General features: G+C 41.1%; 3 protein-coding genes and 1 long non-coding RNA gene across 4 annotated transcripts; all 4 read left to right on the forward strand.

Moving 5' to 3' along the window:
- Window positions 1–475: 475 nt before the first annotated feature.
- Window positions 476–6,733, forward strand: LOC131018303 (probable disease resistance protein At1g58602). The gene is made up of 4 exons (XM_057947028.1): window positions 476–997; window positions 4,595–4,675; window positions 4,733–4,904; window positions 5,004–6,733. The coding sequence occupies exons 1-4, from the start codon at window positions 476–478 to the stop codon at window positions 6,731–6,733; spliced, it is 2,505 nt and encodes an 834-aa protein (XP_057803011.1).
- A 5,917-nt stretch (window positions 6,734–12,650) lies between these two features.
- On the forward strand, window positions 12,651–15,929 carry LOC131018304 (uncharacterized). The gene is made up of 9 exons (XM_057947029.1): window positions 12,651–12,827; window positions 13,005–13,388; window positions 13,458–13,730; window positions 13,797–13,913; window positions 14,118–14,185; window positions 14,510–14,705; window positions 14,787–15,080; window positions 15,162–15,241; window positions 15,287–15,929. Exons 1-9 carry the CDS (start codon window positions 12,651–12,653, stop codon window positions 15,927–15,929), a joined length of 2,232 nt encoding a protein of 743 aa, XP_057803012.1.
- Window positions 15,930–18,773: 2,844 nt separating this feature from the next.
- LOC131017671 (uncharacterized) lies at window positions 18,774–20,274 on the forward strand. Its single transcript, XR_009099768.1, has 2 exons — window positions 18,774–19,652; window positions 20,013–20,274. It is a non-coding gene; the product is annotated as an uncharacterized LOC131017671 (long non-coding RNA).
- Window positions 20,275–20,569: 295 nt separating this feature from the next.
- Window positions 20,570–21,797, forward strand: LOC131017589 (uncharacterized). Its single transcript, XM_057946395.1, has one exon. The coding sequence runs from the start codon at window positions 20,795–20,797 to the stop codon at window positions 21,758–21,760; it is 966 nt and encodes a 321-aa protein (XP_057802378.1). The 5' UTR covers window positions 20,570–20,794; the 3' UTR covers window positions 21,761–21,797.
- Window positions 21,798–23,988: the final 2,191 nt, after the last annotated feature.

The raw sequence follows: 23,988 nt of genomic DNA on the forward strand, positions 1-23,988 counted from the left end.
GGTTTAGTATTGATTATTTAGGGTTTAGTATTCAGGATTTAGGTTGTAGAAAAATATTGAATGATATGAAATATTTATATTGACATAAGTATACATTTGTGCATACAAATGTATATCTTAGGATAAATAAAAGTAAATATTTCCATTAAGGTTTAGTATTTATTATTTAATTAGAGAAAAAATAATCATTTATATGAATAAATGTAATATTTAAAAAAATAGAAATAAATGAAAAAAATAGAAAAAAAAGTAATTATTCATATGAAGAAATGTAATGTTTTGAAACATTACATTTGTTCAGATTGATTATTACTTTTCTTCATAACAATGATTACTTTATATATGCGCCCAGCCCAGCCCATGCCCAAGCCCGTAAGCCCGCGCCCGACCCGCGCCCCGACCCGGTCTGATGGTCAGACCCGCCTGACCCAAGACTAACTCTACAATATTTGGTTTTCCTAGTCCAAGCAGCAAAATGTCGGAGGCCCTCCTCTTATCGATGATACAGAAGCTGAAGTTTTGTCCTCTCATCTCGGAGGACCAATCATATGAGGATGAGGATTTAATTTGTGATTTAGTATATCTCAGCCAGCGAATGACTGATGTTAAAAAAGAGATGAGTGAGATTGTGGATATAGTGAGGGACAAGAAATTGGAAGAGGGGAGAAGCCTAAATTTTTTGGTATCTGACCTTGTCGACGCGGCTGAAGATGTCTTCCACCTTGTTAAAAAATGGGAAACCTGTGATAGAAACTATGATTCCATCTATGAATGGATCGGAGAGATCAAAAAGCGGATGCTTAAACTGGGAGATGATGAGTCCAACATGAGATCAATATCAGAAAATGTTGAAGATGACAAATATGTGGTGGGCTTGGACGAAGATCTGGAAATGTTGATTCGCACAAGGATTATTGGTGGGGCCGGATACAACAGTTGGGCTGGAAAGACAATGTTTCGCGAAAGGATTATTGGTCGGAAAGGAGACCCTAAGACTGTTCTTATCAAAGGGATGTGTGTGTTGGAATATAAAACTTGATTTGTAAAAGAAAAATCTAGAAACAAAGAAAGTAAAAGAAAACAAAAGAAAATAGGAGAGAATTCTAGAAGCTTACTAATTAAATAAGAAATTAAAGGAAGTAAAAGAATTGTCTAGAAGTAGAATTATCTAGACTAGCAAATTATAGTCTGTTAAGGAAAAGTAGCCGACATTGAGTATTATATATATGTGTTGTATGAATTAGTGATTGCGAGGTGAAGAAAAGTGAGTAGTGAAGAAAAAGAAAATTACTATTGCTAAACTTACTTTTTCAATACACACGTCCACTCACACACAAGTGCACTTATTCTCTATTCTCCAAATTTAGCCAAATTTTCTTTTATATATTTCTTAAATTCCAACAAAGTGGTATCAGAGCCACAAGATTCTACTTGTGGTATGGCGAATTTACAATCGTTTCAAGTCCCCATGCTCAACAAGAGCAACTTCGACAATTGGAGCATCAAGATGAAGGCGCTATTGGGAGCTCACGACGTTTGGGAGATCGTGGAGAACGGCTACGAAGAGCCGCAGGACGAGGCCGCACTATCCCAACAACAAAAGGATAGATTGCGAGACGCGAGAAAGAGAGACAAGAAGGCTCTCTGTCTCATTTATCAGGCGCTAGAGGACGACGATTTCGAGAAAATCTCGAATGCGAGCACCGCCAAAGAAGCGTGGGAGAAGCTACAGAACGAGTGCAAAGGAGCCGAGCAAGTAAAAAAGGTACGACTTCAAACTTTAAGAGGAGAGTTTGAGTCTTTGCATATGAAAGAGACCGAGTCAATTTCGGATTATTTTTCAAGAGTCTTGGCGGTGTCTAATCAAATGAAAAGAAATGGTGAAAAATTGGAGGATGTTAGAATTATGGAGAAAATATTGCGTTCACTAACCCCAAAGTTTGAGCACATTGTGGTGACGATCGAAGAAACTAAAAATTTGGAGGAGATGACGATCGATCTCTTGTTGGGGTCGTTGCAAGCATACGAGGAGAAGCAAAAGAAGAAGCAAGAAATTTCAGAGCAACTTTTAAAGTTGCAAGTAAGCCCGAAAGAGAAAGAAGAAGGTCCGAGCAATGGCTATGGACAGTCCGGGAGAGGACGTGGTCAAGGACAAGATCGAGGCAGAGGACGTGGACGTGGACGTGGACGAGGACGAGGAGGCTTCGTCAACATTAGTGAAAGAAAGGAGTTTACAAATGGTCGGGGGAGGAGCAACCTGCAATCGAGGTACGATAAATCCTCAATAAAGTGTTATAATTGCCATAAATTTGGGCACTATGCTTCCGAGTGCAGAAGTGAAAAAGTAAGGATTGAAGAGAAGGCCAATTACGCCGAAAGTACAAATCAAGATATTGGTAGTGTGCTTCTGGCATATAAAGGAGAAGCTGGAAGACAAGATGACACGTGGTACCTCGACACTGGTGCTAGCAATCACATGTGCGGGAAAAGAAATATGTTTGTGGAGCTCGATGAGTCGGTAAGTGGCAACGTCTCCTTTGGTGATGAATCTAAAGTTCCAGTTAAAGGAAAAGGGAAAATTTTAATTCGCTTGAAGAATGGAAATCATGAATTTATTTCCAACGTTTATTACGTGCCCAATATGAAGAATAATATATTGAGTTTGGGACAACTCTTAGAGAAAGGTTATGATATTCACATGAGAGATTATAACCTTTCAATAAGAGATGGCAAAAATAATCTTATTGCCAAGGTGCCAATGTCTAAAAATAGAATGTTCTTATTGAATATTCGAAATGACATGGCAAAATGCCTGAAAGCGTGTTACCAAGATAAGTCTTGGTTGTGGCATCTACGGTTTGGGCACTTAAATTTTGGCGGCTTGGAGTTGCTATCAAAGAAAGAGATGGTGAGAGGCCTACCATCCATCAAACATCCCGATCAACTCTGCGAAGGTTGTCTACTCGGGAAGCAGTTCAGAAAGCCGTTTCCAAAGGAGTCAAGCTCAAGAGCTCAAATGCCACTGGAGTTGATTCATGCTGACGTGTGTGGGCCAATAAATCCAAGCTCCCTCGGTAAAAATAATTATTTTCTGCTCTTCATTGATGATTTTTCTAGAAAAACGTGGGTATATTTCTTGAAGCAGAAGTCAGAAGTATTTGATGCATTCAAGAAATTCAAAGCTGCCGTCGAGAAGGAGAGCGGGCGACAAATCAAGGCCCTGAGGTCCGATCGAGGTGGAGAATTCACATCAAGGGAGTTTCTAGAGTTTTGCGAAGCAAATGGAATTCGGCGGCCTCTGACAGTTTCGAGATCCCCCCAACAAAATGGAGTGGCGGAAAGAAAAAACAGAACAATCATGGAGATGGCAAGGAGCATGCTAAAGACGAAAAATTTGCCTAATGAGTTCTGGGCAGAAGCAGTGGCGTGCGCGGTGTACCTATCCAACCGATCGCCGACAAGGAGCGTGTGGGGAATGACTCCACAAGAAGCCTGGAGCGGGAGAAAGCCAGGAATTTCCCACCTAAAGGTATTTGGAAGTAAAGCCTACGTGCATGTACCAGATGAGAGAAGGAAGAAGCTCGATGATAAAAGTGAAGCATTCATCTTTATCGGGTACGACTCTAACTCTAAATGCTATAAGTTATATAATCCAAATACCAAGAAAACAGTGATAAGTCGAGACGTGGAGTTCGACGAAGAAGGAGTATGGGATTTCAGCTCCAACGGTGACTTCACCTACATCCCACAGTTAGAAGAACAAAGAGCAGAAGAGCAAGTTGGAGAAGTCCAACAAGAGCCAGTGACTCCACCAGCTTCACCAGTGCCAGTCACTGAAGACTCGCCACCATCTTTCTTAAATGAAAGAGCCACACCACGAGCAAGGAATTTGGATGAGATATATGAAGACACTGAAAGGTTAGAAGATCTCACCTTGTTTTGCCTATCTGCTGATTATGAACCTGAAGCAGCAAATAGTGAAAATTGGCGAGTTGCAATGGACGAAGAGATCAAAGCTATAAACAAGATTGATACGTGTGAGCTCGTGACACTACCGGAAAGGCACAAGGCCATTGGAGTCAAGTGGGTGCATAAGGTTAAGAAGAATTTCAAAGGTGAAGTTGAAAGATATAAAGCAAGGCACGTCGTGAAAGGATTTCGTCAAGATCAGAGTTTTGCTCGGAATGACAAATCAAGTTTAAGGGGGAGTGTTGGAATATAAAACTTGATTTGTAAAAGAAAAATCTAGAAACAAAGAAAGTAAAAGAAAACAAAAGAAAATAGGAGAGAATTCTAGAAGCTTACTAATTAAATAAGAAATTAAAGGAAGTAAAAGAATTGTCTAGAAGTAGAATTATCTAGACTAGCAAATTATAGTCGGTTAAGGAAAAGTAGCCGACATTGAGTATTATATATATGTGTTGTATGAATTAGTGATTGTGAGGTGAAGAAAAGTGAGTAGTGAAGAAAAAGAAAATTACTATTGCTAAACTTTCTTTTTCAATACACACGTCCACTCACACACAAGTGCACTTATTCTCTATTCTCCAAATTTAGCCAAATTTTCTTTTATATATTTCTTAATTTCCAACAGTGTGGTACTGGAAAGACAACTCTTGCCAGGGAGATATACAACCATCCAACCGTCATTCAATACTTCGACCGTCGTGCTTGGGTATCTAATTCTACTGACTTCACTCTTAAAGAGCTATTTATCAAACTAATACAACAGGTACAAGATCCTCATAATCTCCATACATCTTCCTTATTGGAGAATATGGACAACCGGAGCCTCCAAGCTATGCTTTGCCAACACCTGCGAGGGAAGAGATATCTTATAGTTCTCGACAACGTTCCCAAAAAGATATACTTCGCGTCTTTCTTGGAAGCTCTTCCGAAAAACTGTATGTATGATCATCTTTCTGTTTATGATCTAGTCGTGTTGCGCTCTAACTTAAGATTCTAACTACTCTTTTTTATTATTATTGTTCTTATGTAAGCAGTCAATGGCAAATTGCTGCTCACAAGTTACACGATGCATATCAACATACATGTAGACGATGAAAATGTTCATCAGATGAAACCTTTGGATTCTGATCAGAGCTGGCAGTTGTTTTTGAAAACAATAAACCATGGCAACAAATTGACGGGTGGGCACAAATTCCCAATGTCCTTGCAGCCTATGGGAAAACAAATGTTGAGAAAATGTGACGGTCTGCCATTAGCTATAAAAGAGGTGGGAAAGCAGTTAGTGGAAAAGAAAGTCTCGGGTAAAAGTGAATGGGCACAACTTCTTGAATCAGTTGATTTTGGTTCAGTATTGAAGTTATTGGAATCGTTTTATCATAAATTGGATCCCAAACTGGAGTCATGTTTCATGTGTATGGCCTTCTTTAAGCAAAAAATAACTTTGAGGAAAGAAAAGTTGACAGAGATTTGGGTTGCAGGGGGAGTGGTTTCAAGATATGACTGTGAATCATATTTAGACGATTTGATCAATGAATCTGTTATTGATGTCAAGGACAAGAGTACAGAGTATCGCATGAATGCTTTGCTACACATGCTATCCATTCAAAAAGCAGAGGAGAAACTTGGTTTTGAGATTCTAAGGAACAATAATGGAAACAATCGACCCTCTGAGAGTCCTCGTCAACATTGTGTTATTATTTGTAGCAGAGACAAGTTCAGCTACTCCACGGATCAAGATAAATATCTTGTTTCTCTCTTTTTCCATGGAGGTGGTTACTTCGACACTACTCCATCATATTGGAAGCGCTTTGAACTACTTGATATACTTGACTTGGAAGATTTTGGGTTGAAGATTTTCCCGGAAACTATCGGCAGATTGATGGAATTAAGATACTTGGGATTGAGAAATAATTACATACAAGAGCTCCCAGGCTCATTGGGGTGCTTGAAAAAGCTTGAGGTTCTTGAGATGGCTCAGAACTTTATGGTGGAGGTCCCAGATATTATTTGGGAAATGGATAGCCTTCTTCACCTCTACATGTCTGATGTGATTTGCCGCAAGCCTTTGAAGGTAGGTGCGCTACAGAATCTGAAGACCTTAACCTACATCTCGGTTGATAATTGGACGTATGAGCTCTCGGGCTTAACAATGTTGACTCGTCTTGAAAAGTTGGGCATAGAAGAATTGGATGGAAATTCAGATGTAAGCAAGCTGTTTGTGTCATTGGCTGACTTGAAGAATCTTAAACATCTAATTTTAAGAGGGTATCGTTTCAGAAGCATGCCTTGTTTGGACGAGCTTCGTATTCTACAAAGTGTTCGTACACTCAAATTGGATGGATGCCTTGCCAGGCTTCCAAGAAGTTTCCCTCCAAATATTGTTTCATTGACGTTGGTTAATAGCTATCTTGATGAAGACCCCATGCCACTACTAGGGAAGCTATGCTGTCTAGAGTACCTCAAATTGCGGAATGCATACACTGGTCAACAAATGGTCATCTTGGTTGGTGGTTTTCCCGAGCTCGAGGTCCTGTACATCGAAGAGTTGTGGAACCTGAGAAATGTACAAGTTGCAGAAAGTGGAATGATTTGGCTCACGAAATTATTAATCTATGATTGTCCATATCTGGATACCCTTCAGGAAGCGATTGGGTCGTTTTCATTTTTGAATGAGTTAAAGATGGTGACAACCAAAAGCATTGCAGCAAATATCAGGAATTCAGACTTAATCTCCAAAATAAGGACCATGAATATCAACCCATGAGCTAGCGCTGTTGTCTGCATTATTGTTGCGTACGTTTTGTTTATTGGCGTTAATTTGGATTGTTTCTAGCTACATTTTCTCCCTTGGTGGTTGTGTGTTTGTAAATGACATTTAGTTGTGACAATTGTGATTTCTTCATATCTTGTTTCTACTCTGTTTCTCCCTCGATGTTGGAATATATTGCTCTAAGTTACTGTAGACAATATTATCTCGTCCCTTAGATTTCTAAGAATTTGCCAAGTATTTCTGAGTTTACAACTGAGAATGGTATTTATCTTGAATTTCATGGTGATCCTTGTGTTGTACTAAATTGTGATAACAGAATTTATGTTTTTCACGTTTGAAAATGATATTGTAATGGAAAATGTTGATTTTTGTTTTATCAAATCGTTTTTCACAGTTTTGGTTTTGGCTGATTTTTCACAATCTTAACTCAGTCGATCAGTTTTTCCACTGAATCTCCCGATCGATGTGGATTTCATATTTGAATATTTGATTAGTGGGATATGGAAGTTTATACGAAAAGCCTTAAGTGTACGTTAAGACTAATAAACGTTCACACAATTTGACGGAGATAGGAGCGTCGCACTAACACCTATTAGAACAATATTAATAATATAAAATATAATTATATGAAATTCATGATTAAATTTTTTTGTGGGTTAATGTATAATTCGAGGAAAAATTGTATTGATATGATTGAGAAATAGAAAAAGTATAAAATATAATTATATGAAGTTAATGATTAATTTTGTGGGTTAATGTATAATTTGAGAAAAAAAATATTCCCTCCGTCCACCATATTGTTTTTACTTTGTGGATGATACGGGTTTTAAGAAAGTGATGGATAATAATTGATAATAATGATATTGTTGTGAGTGGAGTTTGGATCCCACTGTTGGGTATCTACGACTAGCCGGAGGTTCACCTCTTGGTTCCCGACCATCCTGCCGCCTTCACACGGCACTCTAGTGCCAAGCTCCTCTTCTCTTTTCTCTTCCTTTAATTACACCTTTCAGTACCTGCAAAATACAAAGGGAAATTCTGCAAGTAAAAGGAACAACAGAAAACTTAAAGAAAGAAAGAAAGAAAGAGAGAAATCAGAGGAAACTCGATGTGGGAAAAATGTGTCCTCGGGACACTTTGGCTCAGATTTTTCCCACAGTAGGCTCGGCTCTTCCAGCAGCTCAATGATCACGGCTCAGGAGAACAAGGAGAACAAATCGGCACTCAAATCTCACTTTGCACAGCCACCAAACCCACAGTGTATCACCAAACAGGAAACCGATGGTCAGGAATCCGGCGATACAAGCAATCAATCGGAGCGAAGTTCACACCCACAGTCACCAATCAGGAAATCACGAACAGGAATCCGGCAACACTTCAAGAAGGAATAACAGAGCCTTCCGGTCAAACAGTGTGTAAAACTTGCTCTAATGGAAAGATATACAGCGGGATAAATAGGGGTCGAGTAAATGGTCTGTGGGAATACAAAAAGGGGGCAGCCATTAATGGTAGGGGTGGAGAACGAGGAGATGGGACGGTGGAGCGGGGAAGACAAAAGTTTAGAGCTTCAGAACGGCGCAAGGGAGATGAGATGAGAGGTCAAAGCGAGTTGGGGGTAAATCAGGTGGGAAGTGGGCTAGGGTTTGGGCTCGGGTTTGGGCTCAGGTTTGGGCTCAAGAGAATTAATGAGAATTGGGCCAACACTCCACATATCCACCTTTGGCACAATGATCATTAAGTCACCAGTGAAGAGCCTGCCTTTGATTTGAGCTTATCATCACAACCATTTTTACTCTCATCTGCCACGAAGTCAAGACAAGAGAGGGTGAGAAAAATATTATGCATATTAATCTCAGTCTCAACACCAGAGACCAACCCAAATGGAAATCACCACTTTCTTAAACCTGAAAAAAGGTAATCATTGAAGACACAACAGACTCAACAGAACAGACACGCAGAACAAAAACAAAGCAGAGAAGACAGACGACAAAGCAGATCAGAGCTCGACGATAGACCAGAGAACAGACACAAAGCAAAGCAGAACAGAAACACAGAGCAGAGCAGGAAGGCCGACCAGAAAGAGCTCGAGGGACCAGAGCAGAGCTTACGACAACAAACCAGAGCAGAGCATACATAGCCAGCGCTCGACACAACAGAGACAGAGCTGGACAGAGCCAGAGCACGATAGAGCACAGAGCTCAGACACAACACACGCAGCAAACAATAAAACAACTCAAAAAGAAAAAATAAGAGACAAGCAACCACAGAGGCTGAACTTGTCACACACATAAGCACAGAGACTGAACTTTAACCATGATCAATGTTCAAGGTTTTCTTGCAGGAATTCAGTTTTGCAACTGGAGCAAATATTTTATTGTAATCTATGCCCGCTTTCTTAGTAAATCCCTTAACAACAAGCCTAACTTTATATCTCACATTCTCAGTTTCATGCTTAACTTTAAACAACAATTTGGACTCAACAACAGAGCATTCAATAGGCTGTTCAGTATCTAAGTTTCATTATTATTATTAGGTTCATTCATAACATGCTCAAGTCCAGGCGCATCATGCATGATTGGTTCATTGTCAACCTCAGGGTTTGCATCCAAATTGGGTTGGGGATCCACCTCAAAAGAAACAGTGGGGGTAAACATAAACTCATACTTGTTTTGATATAAAAACATTCAGTTTCTCCACCTTACTTGGAGCAGCAGAATGTGAGGATTCAAGTATGCAAGGAAAATTTTGTTCATTGAAGACAACATTCCTACTGATGCAAGTTTTAAACCCAGGGATAGACCTATCCCACAACCTATAGCAGTTGTTCATGATGACAAAAAGACTCAAACAGCTGCGAGCAGCAACACATAAGACAACAGCCTCACAGACACCAACAAACAACAGTCAACAAGCAACAACCCAGAGCAGAACTCAACTAGGTACACAAGATGTCAGAGAAAAAACCAGAGCAGAAAAGCGAACAACAGCTCAGGACTGTCGGTGAACCCTTGTCTACTCTTGCTATCCAGGCTACTCGCACGAGGAGACCCACAGGGGAATCCAGACGAACTGGACCATAAGCAAGAAAGTCCGAGCACAAAAGGCTCTCAAGCTTGGAATGCTAGGGTTCAAAAGAAGATGAGCAAAAAACACTCAGGGAAGTCACCAGAGCAAGAAAACCTCAGAGAAGAACAATAAGCGGAAGCACAAGGGGAGGATCGCAAGATACCAGAACAGAGTGCACATAAACCAGAGCAGACACACCAGAGCAAAAAACCAACCCTAACATTAGGGAGTTCAGAGTCACCAACCAATTTACCAGAGTCGTCTCTCCCAAGAAGGGGAGAGACCGGTCCTACCTTTATCCTTGCTCGTCGGGAGCGAATCGGCGCAGCCCGAAGGGGCGACGGGGTGAAGGTGGTGCGGTCGGAGGGTGCCCCGACTAGGTCCCCGTGGCTCTGATACCACTGTTGGGTATCTTCGCCTAGCCGAGGGTTCACCACTTAGTTCCCGACTGTCCTGCCGCCTCCACACGGCGCTCTAGTACCAAGCTCCTCTTCATAGTTATTCTGCTTCTTCTTCACCTCTCTGTACCTGCAGAAAATCAAGAGTAACAACAAGTAAACAGATACCAAGATAGGAGAAAAAGTAAGAAAGAAAACAAGGGAAGACATAGAAGAATCGAAGTGGGAAAAGTGTGTCCTTTGGACACTGTGGCTCAGATTTTCCCACTGAAAGCTTGGCTCTTCCGACAGCTTAAATGATCATGGCTCAATGGTGAAAGAATGGAACAACACCCAAAGCTCCAAGTACAGCCACCAGCAGCAGGATTCCGATGGTCAGGAATCCAATGACGTACACACCCAGCAAGTATCACCAAACAGGATCCGATGGACAGGAATCCGGTGATAACTTTACACAGCGCGGGAAGACCTTGTTCATACACAGAAAGGGAAGAATCACATAAGGAGTAGCAGAGCCTTCTTTCACAATCTCAGAAGATCTTCCCGTTGCTGTGTAGAAATTAGGACCATATTAAAAAAGGAGTGAAGGTTATTGGGAAGGAGGGTGGAGCATTGAAGTTGGAGGAGGGAAATCGAGGAGACGGGAGGCGAAATGAATCAGAGCGACGTGGATGGAAGGGAGAGTGAGATTAGGGTTTCATCAGAGCGGCGCAAGTGAGAGAGGATGGAGTAGAGTATATCTGAAGGGTAGTGGGCTAGGGTTTGGGAATGGGCCGAGTAAGGTTTTGGGCAAGAGAAATTTGGCTTGGTAATGAGGGAATTGATGAGAATTGGGCCAACACTCCACATTACCACTGTTGGGTATTTTCGCCTAGTCGGAGGTTCACCTCTTGGTTCCCGACCGTCCTGCCGCCTTCACACGACACTCTAGTGCCAAGCTCCTCTTCTCTTTTCTCTTCCTTTAATTACACCTTTCAGTACCTGCAAAATACAAAGGGAAATTCTGCAAGTAAAAGGAACAACAAAAAACTTAAAGAAAGAAAGAAAGAGAGAAATCAGAGGAAACTCAATGTGGGAAAAATGTGTCCTCGGGACACTTTGGCTCAGATTTTTCCCATAATAGGCTCGACTCTTCCAGCAGCTCAATGATCACGGCTCAGGAGAACAAGGAGAACAAATCGGCACTCAAATCTCACTTTGCACAGCCACCAAACCCACAGTGTATCACCAAACAGGAAACCGATGGTCAGGAATCCGGCGATACAAGCAATCAATCGGAGCGAAGTTCACACCCACAGTCACCAATCAGGAAATCACGAACAGGAATCCGGCAACACTTCAAGAAGGAATAACAGAGCCTTCCGGTCAAACAGTGTGTAAAACTTGCTCTAATGGAAAGATATACAGCGGGATAAATAGAGGTCGAGTAAATGGTTTGTGGGAAGACAAAAAGGGGGCAGCCATTAATGGTAGGGGTGGAGAACGAGGAGATGGGACGGTGGAGCGGGGAAGACAAAGGTTTAGGGCTTCAGAACGGCGCAGGGGAGAGGAGATGAGAGGTTAAAGCGAGTTAGGGGTAAATCAGGTGGGAAGTGGGCTAGGGTTTGGGCTCGGGTTTGGGCTCAGGTTTGGGCTCAAGAGAATTAATGAGAATTGGGTCAACACTCCACACCCACTGTTATTGTGAGTGGAAGTTTGTGGACCCTACTTTTATAAATGAAAGTGGAAACGATATAGTGGACGGACCAAAATGGCAAAATATGGAAACGATGTCGTGGACGGATAGAGTATATAGATAAGTATTGAAAAATAGAAAAAGTAAATGGAGATGAAATATATAGAGGTGCTTTTAAGGGTTTGAGTCCCAACAGAGTGACAAAGATGCCAGAATGCTATGAGGATTATGAGCTTGAGTAGGAAGAATATTAAAATTGCTATGGTGATAAGTCACTTTTTAGAGTTTGTTTGAGTTTCTTATTGCCTACTGCTTTATGCCTTTTTCTCGGTTTTCTTTTTCCTCATGGTGGGCTCGTGTGTTGCCTATATATTAAGGCTGCTCATTTGTTTTCTTTTTTAGTGTGAAAAACAGCACAATCATTTTCCTTTATCTTTCTTCATGCTTTTAGCAAAAGCATCTTTCTGGTTTTCAATATAGTACCAGAGCAATAGCTTAATTCTTTCGTTGTCCTCCCATGGCTCTTCCTAAGCAAGATCTTCCTTCCACTCCTCCTCACCAGGATACAACCCATCCATTTTATCTATCTCATAGTGATAACCCTGGAGTGTAGCTCGTTACACAGCAACTCACGGGATCAAATTACTCTAGTTGGTTTCGCTCCATGACCACAGCGCTCCTTGCGAAAAATAAACTCGCGTTCGTCGATGGATCTATTGAGCGACCTAATCCAAATGAAAATTTGTATGCACAGTGGACACGTTGCAACAGTATGGTAGTTTCTTGGCTGCGTAACTCCGTCAATTTCAAAATTAGCGCGAGCATCATGTATATTGATGACGCGCATCTGATCTGGAATGATCTTAGAGATCGCTTTTCTCAAGGAAATATGGCTCGTGTTTGCCAGCTGAAACAACAACTTCGTAATATGAGGCAGGAATCTGAAGATGTATGGTCCTATTTCACTAAACTGTGAATTCTATGGGATGAATACCGCGATTTCCAACCAACACGATGGCGTACCTGCGACACTTGCCGTTGTCACAGCTCAAAGAAATAGAGCGAGTACCAGATGCAAGAATGCTCGATGCAGTTTCTCATCGGTTTGAATCCCTCATTTGCTCAGATTAGATCTCAAATCATCTCTATGATTCCTTTTTCTTCACTATCACGGATTTTTGCTATGGTGCTTCAAGAAGAACGCCAAAGATCTATTGAATTTGTGCCTCAACCACCACAAATCAACACAGAAAATTCTGGTTCTATGATAAATGTTATGGGTTATGCTAGAGGCAGAAATGCAAAAGGAATATTTCTTTGCACCAAATGTGGAAAAACTAACCACATTGTTGATAAATGTTTTGAGATAATAGGTTATCCCCCTGGTTATGGCAGAGGTCGGGGTAAAACACAATTAGATAGTGGCAGATCTGTGAATCAAGTCAGTGGAGCTGAGTCTGGAAATTTGTCTAAGGCTAGTGGAATTATGACAACCGTAGATATGGCTCAGGTCATTTTCTTTTTGCAACAACAAATGCAAAATATTGGTGGTTCTTCTTCTACTGTATCTGATACTTAGAGCTCTAATGATTATGCACCTACAAATACTTCTCCACCATTCAGTGGTACTGTCTCCTTAGCACCTCTCATATGTTCTATTTTTTCTTCTACTTTATGGCTCCTAGATACAGGAGCTACTCATGATGTTTGCAATAATCCATCTCTATTCACAAACAACTCTAATAATTCCAATGCTCATGTTAATCTTCCCAATGGAACCATTACTCTCACACCTAATCTGCAATTAGATTATGTCCTTTGTGTTCCCACATTCTCTTACAATCTCATCTCGGTTAGTACACTCACTGCTTCAGCTAAATGTTCAGTCCTTTTCATTCATGATTCTTTTGTTATTCAGGAAGCTTCTCAGGGGACTGTGATTGGGAAGGGTAGCAAGGTTGGAAACCTATATGTGCTACAGACTGATCCAGCCACATTCACCAAAGTCACATTCCCTAACATTTCTGCTTCAGCAGTAATCTCATCCCAGTTATGGCATCATAGATTAGGCCATCTTTCTTTTCATAAGCTGCAGCTCTTATCAAAAGCTTTATTTCTTTCATCATGTAAGCAAACTCTTTGTAAAATTTACCATTTGGCTAAACATAGAAGATTGCCATTTCCTGATTCTCAGCATGTATCACAAGAGATTTTTGAATTAATACACTATGATATTTAGGGACCTTACTCTTCTTCCACTGTTGATGGTTATACCTACTTCTTTACCATTGTTGATGATTACTCTAGGTTTGTATGAACATTTTTAATGAAATACAAATATGATGTGAAGACTATATTAACTCAATTCTTTAATACAGTCAACACTCAGTTTGGAAAAACCATTAAAATTCTTCGATGTGATAATGGTCCTGAATTTAGTCTTGGGGAGCTTTTCACCAAATATGGAACTATTGTTCATCACTCTTGTGTGTCCACTCCACAGCAAAATGCTAGAGTTGAAAGAAAACACCAACACTTGCTTAATGTTGCTAGAAGTCTCTTATTTCAGTCACACTTACTTGTTTCATATTGGGGACATTGTATAGACACAACTTCTTACCTTATAAATAGGGTTCCTTCATCTGTTCTTCCTGACAATGCTACTCCCTTCCAAATGCTGTTCAGGAAGCCACCCTCTTATACTCATCTGAGAGTGTTTGGTTGTCTATGCAACATGTCAACTCTAGATAGACACAGATCAAAATTCTCACCTAGGGTTGTCAAGTGTGTTTTCTTGGGGTATCCTTCTGGATACAAGGGATATAAGGTACTAAATCTGGACACTCATCAAATCCATATTAGTAGAGATGTTGTGTTTCATGAGCAAATCTTTCCTTACTCTGATAAGACTCCTTCCCAGATTCCTGAACCTCAATTCACCTTCCCAGTAGACACTTCCATTCCCAATAACATTTTTAGTCAAGCTCAACCTCAATCAGCAAGTACACTTCCTAATACAAATGAGGCAGGTACTGATGCTGACTCCACTTCAGATGCCACTTCCATGTCTGATGTTCTTCCTACTACACAATTGGGTGGAATTAGGAAACCTCCTTACATATGTAACTCTGTCATCTGTTCCCCTTATCCCTTACACAAATACATCTCCTACTCCAAACTCTCCTCAGCCTATTTCAGACTTGTTTGCTCTCTCTCTGCTATTCCTGAACCCTCTTCTTATTCTCAAACATCTAAGTATGCTGAATGAATGAAAGTTATGCAGGCAGAACTTGAGGCTCTTATTAAAAATGATACTTGGTTTATTACTTTGCTACCTTTGGGCAAGATTGCCATTGGATGCAAGTGAGTTTTCCGCACCAAATTCTTTGCTGATGGAACCTTGGATAGTTACAAGGCACGTTTAGTGGCCAAAGGTTACACACAACAAGCAAGGGTAGATTTCATTGATATTTTCTCCCCTGTAGCAAAGTTAGTCACTGTCAAGGTTATGTTGTCACTTGAAGCTATTTCAGGATGGTCTCTATGCCATCTCGACATTAACAATGCTTTTCTCTATGGTGAGTTGAGTGAAGACATTTATATGGAGCTTCCTCCTGGTTTAGTTGATGAGAGGAGTCAGCCCTATCCTGCAGGGTCTGTTTGCAAGCTGAAACGCTCTCTTTATGGCCTTAAACAAGCCTCACGACAGTGGTATTTAAAATTCTCTAAAGTTTTAGCCAAATTTGGTCTTTGTCAATCCACCGGTGATCATTCTTTCTTCTACAAGAAATCACAAGGAAAATTTCTTGGTCTCATTGTCTATGTTGATGACATTTTGCTCACAAGTAATGATGCTCGAAATGACAAAGGGATCTATCTTTGTCAACGCAAGTATGTTCTTGATTTATTGAAGGATGCAGGGTTACTCAACTGCAGGCCTGCTTCTTCTCCGATGGAATCAGGAAAGCATCTCAGCTTGATTGAAGGAGCAGAGCTCCCTGATCCCACTAAATACCGCCGACTCATTGGCGATTGTTATACTTATGTTTGACACGCCTAGATATTACATTTGTGGTCCACAATTTAAGTCAGTTTTTTTCTAAGCCTTGTGAAGGCCATATGGTTTCAGCTAAACGTGTTCTCCGGTATTTGTAGGGAAGCATTGGTCATGGTTTATTTTTTGATAAAAATTCTACCTTTGATATCTTAGTTTTTTCTGATGCGGATTGGGCTGCATGCCCCACCACATGACGATCTGTCACCGACTTTGCAGTTTTCATTAGATCATCTCTCGTTTCTTGGAGGTCTAAGAGACAATCTATTATCTCTCGATCATCTGCCGAAGCTGAGTATCGGGCTATGGCACAAGCTAGCTGTGAAATTACTTGGATTCGCACTTTGCTCTTGGATTTTGGAATCCCTCAGACCAAGGCTTCACCTCTTTACTGCGACAATCAGGCCGCCGTTCATATTTGCTGCTATCCCGTCTTCCACGAGAGAACTAAGCACATAGAAATAGATTGTCACACTGTTCGTGACAAATTTCTTCAACATGTGGTTCATCCTGTTCATGTCAAGAATCATTTCCAACTCGCTGACGTTCTTACCAAGGCTTTATCTGCACCAGCTCTACACTTGATTTTGGGAAAGATGGGCTTCATCAACATTTACAGTCCATCTTGAGGGAGGCTATTAAAATTGCTATGGTGATAAGTCACTTTTTAGAGTTTGTTTGAGTTTCTTATTACCTACTGCTTTATGCATTTTTCTCGGTTTTCTCTTTCCTCGTGGTGGGCTCGTGTGTTGCCTATATATTAAGGCTGCTTCTTTGTTTTATTTTTTAGTGTGAAAAACAACACAATCATTTTCCTTTATCTTTCTTCATGCTTTTAGCAAAAGCATCTTTCTGGTTTTCAATAAAGAATATGTGAAGTTTTTGGTCACCTCTTTCTGTTAGAGTTAGGACTGCTAGTAGAGAGTTTGTTATCTCTTTTGTTGAATAAGTAGCAGATTGTGCTATAGAGAACAACATTGAATTAATGAAAAGTTTTCTGCTCTCTTTTATCCTTTTTCTCTAGGAGTTTGGCTCACTCAAAGTAGCAGTGCTCTTCTATTCCCATGGCCGTCTCTCAAGTTTTAGCTGCTATCAAAGCTCTCCAATCTCAATTAGAAGGGAAATTTGTGGCTACCAACACCACTCTCCAAAAGTTCATGACATCGGTGGATTCACGATTCGCTCAGCTACAGTTGGATGATTCCGGCTCTCGGCCGTCTCCTCCGCCACCCCCACCACCGCGACATCGCCAAAACCGCGTTTCGAACTACCGATGACCATTTCGAATTTCTGGTCATGCCATTCGGGCTCTGGCACGCCCCGTCCATATTCTGGTGCCCTCGTGGAAGAAACTCCAAGGTTAAGCGTGCTTGGCTTGGAACAATTCCTGGATGGGTGACCCCTTGGGAAGTTTCTCAGGGAGCGTGCGAGTGAGGACAAAACATGCTAGAAAAGACTTGTGTTGGTCTATGGGGACAACCATCAACTCTGGAGCCGGGCTGTTACAGGTGGTATCAGAGCCGAACCTCTTCCAGTACGGTGTGGTTCGGGGACGAACCAAGCTGAAGCTGGTGGGCTTGTGACGCCCGGGGACGAAGTATGAAGTGATCGCCGGTGCAAAGACGCACGAACAAGGAGCGGCTCCGGTTAAGACTTCCAAACGAAGGGGCACAGGGATGAACTGGAACACACCCGAACGAGAGGGATTCCAAGAATATGCAGGTATGAGACTGCATATTTGAGGAGAGCCTAAATGATTTGATTGGGCTACTCATATCAACAAAGGTGCATCTTCTTTTCTGGTGGCCTAGTGGAAGAAACTCCAAGGTTAAGCGTGCTTGGCTTGGAGCAATTCCAAGATGGGTGACCCTTGGGAAGTTTCTCAGGGAGCGTGCGAGTGAGGATAAAACACGCTAGAAAAGACTCGTGTTGGTCTGTGGGGACAGCCATCAACTCTAGAGTCGGGTTGTTACAACATGAATGAGGAATAATCTTTGAATAGATTATCCATATTCCTTTGGAAAATCTGGGGTGCATTGGCTAGCCCCATCGACATGACATTCCAAACGCAATGTCCTTGTGGAGTTGAGAAGGCTGTGAACTTCTTACTCTCTTCTTCCATGCGGATCTAGTAAAAACTTTGTGACAGCCCGAAACCCATTTAATTATTTAATTATTTTGCTTGATTGTATTATTTAAATTTTTAACTATTTTTTTTTTATATCATGAAAAGAATATATTTATATAGCAAGTTCGTAAATGGTATAGTCGCGCCCCTAGTTAGATAAATAATTTTAGATTTCATATTATTAATTTAGCAAATGAAATTTTTTTATGCTTAAAGATTGGGCCATAAATATTTATTAGCAATATTTGGGCCTTATTAGGCATTTATTTTCGCTGGGCTTTATTTTTAGCAAAAGACCACATATTTAGTAGATTACACAACATTTACGTGTTTTTCTCCTCAGTCACACATCCGAACTACCCTCAGCCGAAATTTTCATCTTCAGTCACCTAAATCTTTACTTGAGCAATCCTTTTAACTTGCATTTGACTATATATAAGCTCATCCATCATTCTTTGTGACCTCACACCCAAGAAATACAGATACCAACTCAGCAAGCAGATTTCTCTTTCCGGTAATTTCATTTTCCTGCTCTTTCACAGTATGATAAGTTCTTTTCACGATTTATAATTCAGCAAAATCCAAGTTTTTCTCTTGTACAGCCAAAACTCCCACAAAAGAAATTTTAGTTTTTAAAATCCAAACTTGCATACATATCATTGATTTTATTTTCTGTATTTCCATAAGGAAGTACTAATTACACAGAAAAAGAAAAAAAAAATAGAAGAATGAACTGGAAAGGGGGTTGTGGCTTAGAACAGGGGGGAGGAGCGGTGGAGCAGCAGCGCCGCCGCGCGCTGTGCGCCACGGCAGCCGGAGACAGGAAGAAGTACAGCAGCAGCGCCGAAGCTGGGACGGAGGGAGGCGGCCTGACCAACCGCTGCTCTCTGTCGCGGGACGGCGAGGGTGGCCGCGCTGTCGGCTGAAGAGAGAGAGAAAGGTGAGGGTGGTGTTGGGCAGGAGCAGGCGACGGTTGGCGGAGGATGAGGCCGGAGGAGGAGTCAGCCGCGGCTTGGAGCGGCGAGGAGAAGGGCAGAAGGGGGGAGAGAAGTCGATGGAAAGGGAGAGAGGGAGAGAGGTTAAGGAGAGGACAGGGGGAGGCAGAGTCGCGGCCTCCGGCGGCGGCGTGCCGTCCGGTGGCGGCGGCAGGAGGCTGAGAAGAGGGGAGGGGGCAGGGCACCGAGAGGGAGAGAAGAAGAGAGGGAGTGAGGCTGCGTGAGATGTGTGTGTGTATGGTGGGAGTGTGATTAAATTAGGGTGAAGGAAAGAATGGGCTTGGGCCCTAGGATTGGTTTTAATTTAAGATGGTTGGGCTCAGTATAATTAGTAGCTGGGCTTCAGATTTTAATTTTACTCTAATTATATTGGGTTTGGTATTTTTGATCACTAACCCAAATTTTTTTTATAAGAAGCATACATTTTATTATTTGATTCATTAGATCAATTATTTTATATGGTCTTATACTTTAAATTATTTTCTAAAAGTTCAATTAGGCCCTTATGTTTTGTTATTCGAATTTATCTGACTAGGTGCGGCGCGACTAAGACGTGAATTTTAATTTCTCACAGTTAATTTCAAGTTCAAGTTACAGGTGTGGGATTTATTTCAGTACATGATGTGGTTAATCTTTGTCCATTTTAATATTATGTGTTTGCCATATGTGTTGTAAATTCAGTTATATCGCTAGGGGCCCGCTCAATGGGTCCAGGACTTCACCGTCCTTGGTATGCCACAATGCGATTTCATGTTACAGTTAGGGTTGCAACCTATTCGCCAGGGGCCTGCTCAATGGGTCCAGGACTTTAAAGTCCTTGGTATGCCACCGTGCGAATTTCAGTTATCAGTACAGTGCAGTGCGTATGTGTTGACCATTTTATTAACGTGGACAATTATTGCATGTTTCCCACACTGAGTATATTTCATATGCTCATCCCATATTTAACATTTTCAGGTAACTAAGGTTGGAGACGCGTGGAGGATCGAATGGGCGCGTCAAGTAAATATTTTTGAAAATATAATGTTGTAGTTACACCTAACCTTTTGCTTTGTACAGTTTTCGAAGTCTCAAACTACTCTTGAGATTTTGGTGTAACTTATCGAGTTTAGTGTTATCATATTAGCTTCCTATCATGGCTGGCCTTCTTTTCAAATTATTTCAAATATTTTATTTAAAAATTTATTTCTTTGAAAATAAATCCAAATCTTTATTTTATGTTATTTCCGCTGTCAAAAATTATTTAATTTCATATTTAATACTTTAATTAGATTAGGGTGTTACAGTATGGTATCAGAGCAGGTCTACTTTCCTGTAGACTCTGCAAAATAAAATTTTTCTTAAAATGTTTCAAGTCAAGTGTGACAAGGCCATTCGACCACTACGCGCTCCGACATCAAGGTAAAAGTTATTTTAAAAGTTTTCAAGGGGATGAGTATAAACTGTTTATATTCCGAATTTATGTTAAACTTGCTGCAATAATTGAAGTTGTTATCAGAAAGTTCAAGTTCATTATGCAAGTTATTATGAGAAAGTTCAGTATACAAGTTATTATGTTGAAGATTATTGCAGCTATGAATTTTATTTCGGAATTTTACAGTTCATGACATTGAGATTTGATGAGTTCAAACTTTTCATGTTGAATATAGTCCTCGAATTAGGAATAACCTAGCATTTTCCTAGAAAAGTCTTGTTTTATAATCCCTTATTTATGTGATAGTGCCTCTGAATATAGAACCATGAGGAATACGCGTGCACATTCCCACCACGCCGAGAACTCAAATACAAATTCCGAAGCAGAAGCTGGACAACCTCATCCAACTAATGGAGGAGACTTCATGAGTCAATTTCTGAGCGCCTTACAAGGTTTTGTCCAACAGCAAACCCAAACTCAGGCTACGCAGCGAGACCTAAACCAGACCTCTAACACAATGGATCAAGCGGTAGAGCGATTTCGGAATTATAATCCGCCACGATTCAATGGACGTGATGGACCGCTAGCAGCTGAAGAGTGGTTGGAAGAGCTTGAGCGAATTTTCACTCACATCAACTGTACCGAGGAACAGAAAGTTTCATGTGCTGTTTTTCAACTCAAAGAGGACGCTCGACAATGGTGGAAACATTTCTATCGTCTGTTGGGAGAAGAGGATCGCAATGTTCTCAATTGGAAAATCTTCAAGGGAGTAGTAATGGATAAATACTTTCCTCTGTCATTCAGAGAAAAGAAGGAAACCGAGTTCTTTGAGTTGAAACAAGGAAATATGACTATAGAGGAGTACGAGAGGAAATTTAATGAGTTGGCTCGTTTTGCACCACACCTAGTTGACACAGAAGACAAAATGATAGCTAGGTTCAGAAAGGGACTGAGAACTGACATCAAGGGAATTATGGCTGCACATGTAATTGAAGATTTTAGCGATTTGGTTAAGCGAGCCGAAGAGGTGGCAACTGCTCTTGGGTCAAACATCCCTGCACAAAAGCCAGCGAATCAACCTATGAAAAGGAAGTGGGAGAACTATAATCAAGGCGGAGGAAACTTCCAAGATAAGAGGCCGAAGTTTGGTGGAGGCGTTAATCCAGGAACAACGGGGACAAGACCACAATGCCAGAAATGTGGAAAATATCACTATGGAGAGTGCATGTGGGGTAAAAGAGTTTGTTTCTTTTGCCACGAACCGGGGCACACTACACATAAATTGTCCTAAAAAGATGAACAATGCGCTAGAAGGGAAGAAAAATGTTGGGCCAGACAAAAGAGGAGGCAAAGAGCCAGAAAAGAAAGGAAATGCTCGATTCTTCGCTTTAGCTGATCAAGAAGAAGCAGAGGACGATGACACAATGACTGGTACGTTACTCATATCTGGAACACCAGCAGTTGTTCTATTTGATTCTGGAGCTTCGCACTCGTTCATTTCTGCAAAGTTTTGTCAAAAGAATCATATCCCTTGTGAAGTAGAAAACTTAGCCTTGAACATAAGTGTCCCTTCTGGAGAATGCATTAAGACGAATAGGATTGCTCGGAGAATTCCCTTGAACTTTAGAAATAGAAAGCTTGAAGCCGATTTGTACCTCATAGAGATGCACGACTTCGATGTGATTTTAGGAATGGACTGGCTAAGTCGAAACTTTGCAACAATTAAGTGTCACGAGAGGGAAGTTGCTTTCAACGTACCAGGAAAGAAAGAATTTTCATTTCAAGGATCAAAGTTAGGAAAAATGCCTATGGTGATATCTGCGATGAAAGCAATAAAGATTTTGAACAAAGGCTTTGGCGAGGCTTATCTCGTAAGCATTGTAGGCAAAGAAGATGGAGAACTTACTCTCGAAAGTGTGCCAGTGGTACGTGATTACTCCGATGTTTTTCCCGAGAATTTACCTGGATTACCGCCAGATAGGCAAGTGGAGTTCGCGATTGATTTAATGCCTGGAGCAGCACCTGTTTCAAAAGCACCATATAGGATGGCGCCAAAAGAATTGGAGGAATTAAAAACACAACTACAAGAGCTTTTGGACATAGGATTCATACGGCCAAGTGTATCACCTTGGGGAGCGCCTGTCTTGTTTGTTAAGAAGAAAGATGGAACAATGCGTATGTGTATCGACTACCGTGAGCTTAATCGACTTACCATCAAGAACAAGTATCCTCTACCAAGGATAGAAGATTTGTTCGACCAATTGAAGGGTGCAAAGGTGTTTTCTAAAATTGATTTGAGATCGGGATACCACCAACTCAAGATAAAGGGTAGTGATGTACCGAAAACAGCTTTTCGGACAAGATACGGTCATTATGAGTTTGTAGTTATGCCTTTCGGTCTAACCAATGCTCCAACAGTATTTATGGACCTGATGAATCGTGTTTTTCACTCATATTTGGACAAGTTCGTCATAGTTTTCATCGACGACATCTTGATATACTCAAAGGATAATGCACAACATGAAGAGCATCTTAAGATCGTCTTGGAAACATTGAGGAGTGAGAAACTCTACGCCAAATTTAAGAAATGTGAATTTTGGCTAGACCGAGTAGTTTTTCTTGGTCACGTGGTGACTGGAAATGGAATTGAGGTGGACCCAGCTAAGGTTGAAGCTGTAAGTAATTGGAAGGCACCTACAAATGCAAGTGAGGTAAGGAGTTTTCTTGGACTCGCTGGTTATTATAGAAGATTCATCGAGGGATTCTCAAAGATAGCGGGTTCGATGACACAATTAACAAGGAAAGGAGTTGCGTTCCAGTGGACTGATAAGTGCGAGCAAAGTTTTCAGGAGCTGAAAAGAAGATTGACGACAGCACCAGTATTAACCATACCTGATGGATCAGATGATTTTGTCATTTATACCGACGCCTCGAAACAAGGTTTGGGATGTGTTCTAATGCAAAAAGGGAAAGTTATTGCCTATGCATCCAGACAGTTGAAGCCACACGAGCATAACTACCCTACACATGATCTAGAGCTAGCCGCTGTGGTTCATGCGCTAAAGATTTGGAGACATTACTTGTATGGAGGAAAATGTGAGATCTTCACTGATCACAAAAGCTTGAAATATTTCTTCACACAGAAAGAGCTGAACATGAGACAAAGAAGGTGGCTAGAACTTGTGAAGGATTATGACTGTACTATACAGTACCACCCAGGAAAGGCTAATGTGGTGGCAGATGCACTTAGCCGAAAAGGTGAAGGACAACTAGCTTTGATGATGACTCAACAGGAGACTTTGATAAGAGAATTTGAAAAGTTGAAACTCGAAGTGATAACTCCGAATGCCAAGGAAGCTATGCTCGCAACGCTAGTTGTTAGGCCTACATTACGAGATCGAATTAAGGAAATCCAAGAAACCAACGACTTCCTCCAGAAGATGAAGAATAAGGGACTTAGCAATGATAGTACGAGTTTCTCGTTGGCAAACGATGGAACACTCACATATGCAGGCAGAA

Source organism: Salvia miltiorrhiza, chromosome 3, assembly GCF_028751815.1.
Source record: "Salvia miltiorrhiza cultivar Shanhuang (shh) chromosome 3, IMPLAD_Smil_shh, whole genome shotgun sequence".
In the NCBI taxonomy this organism is placed as follows: domain Eukaryota; kingdom Viridiplantae; phylum Streptophyta; class Magnoliopsida; order Lamiales; family Lamiaceae; genus Salvia; species Salvia miltiorrhiza.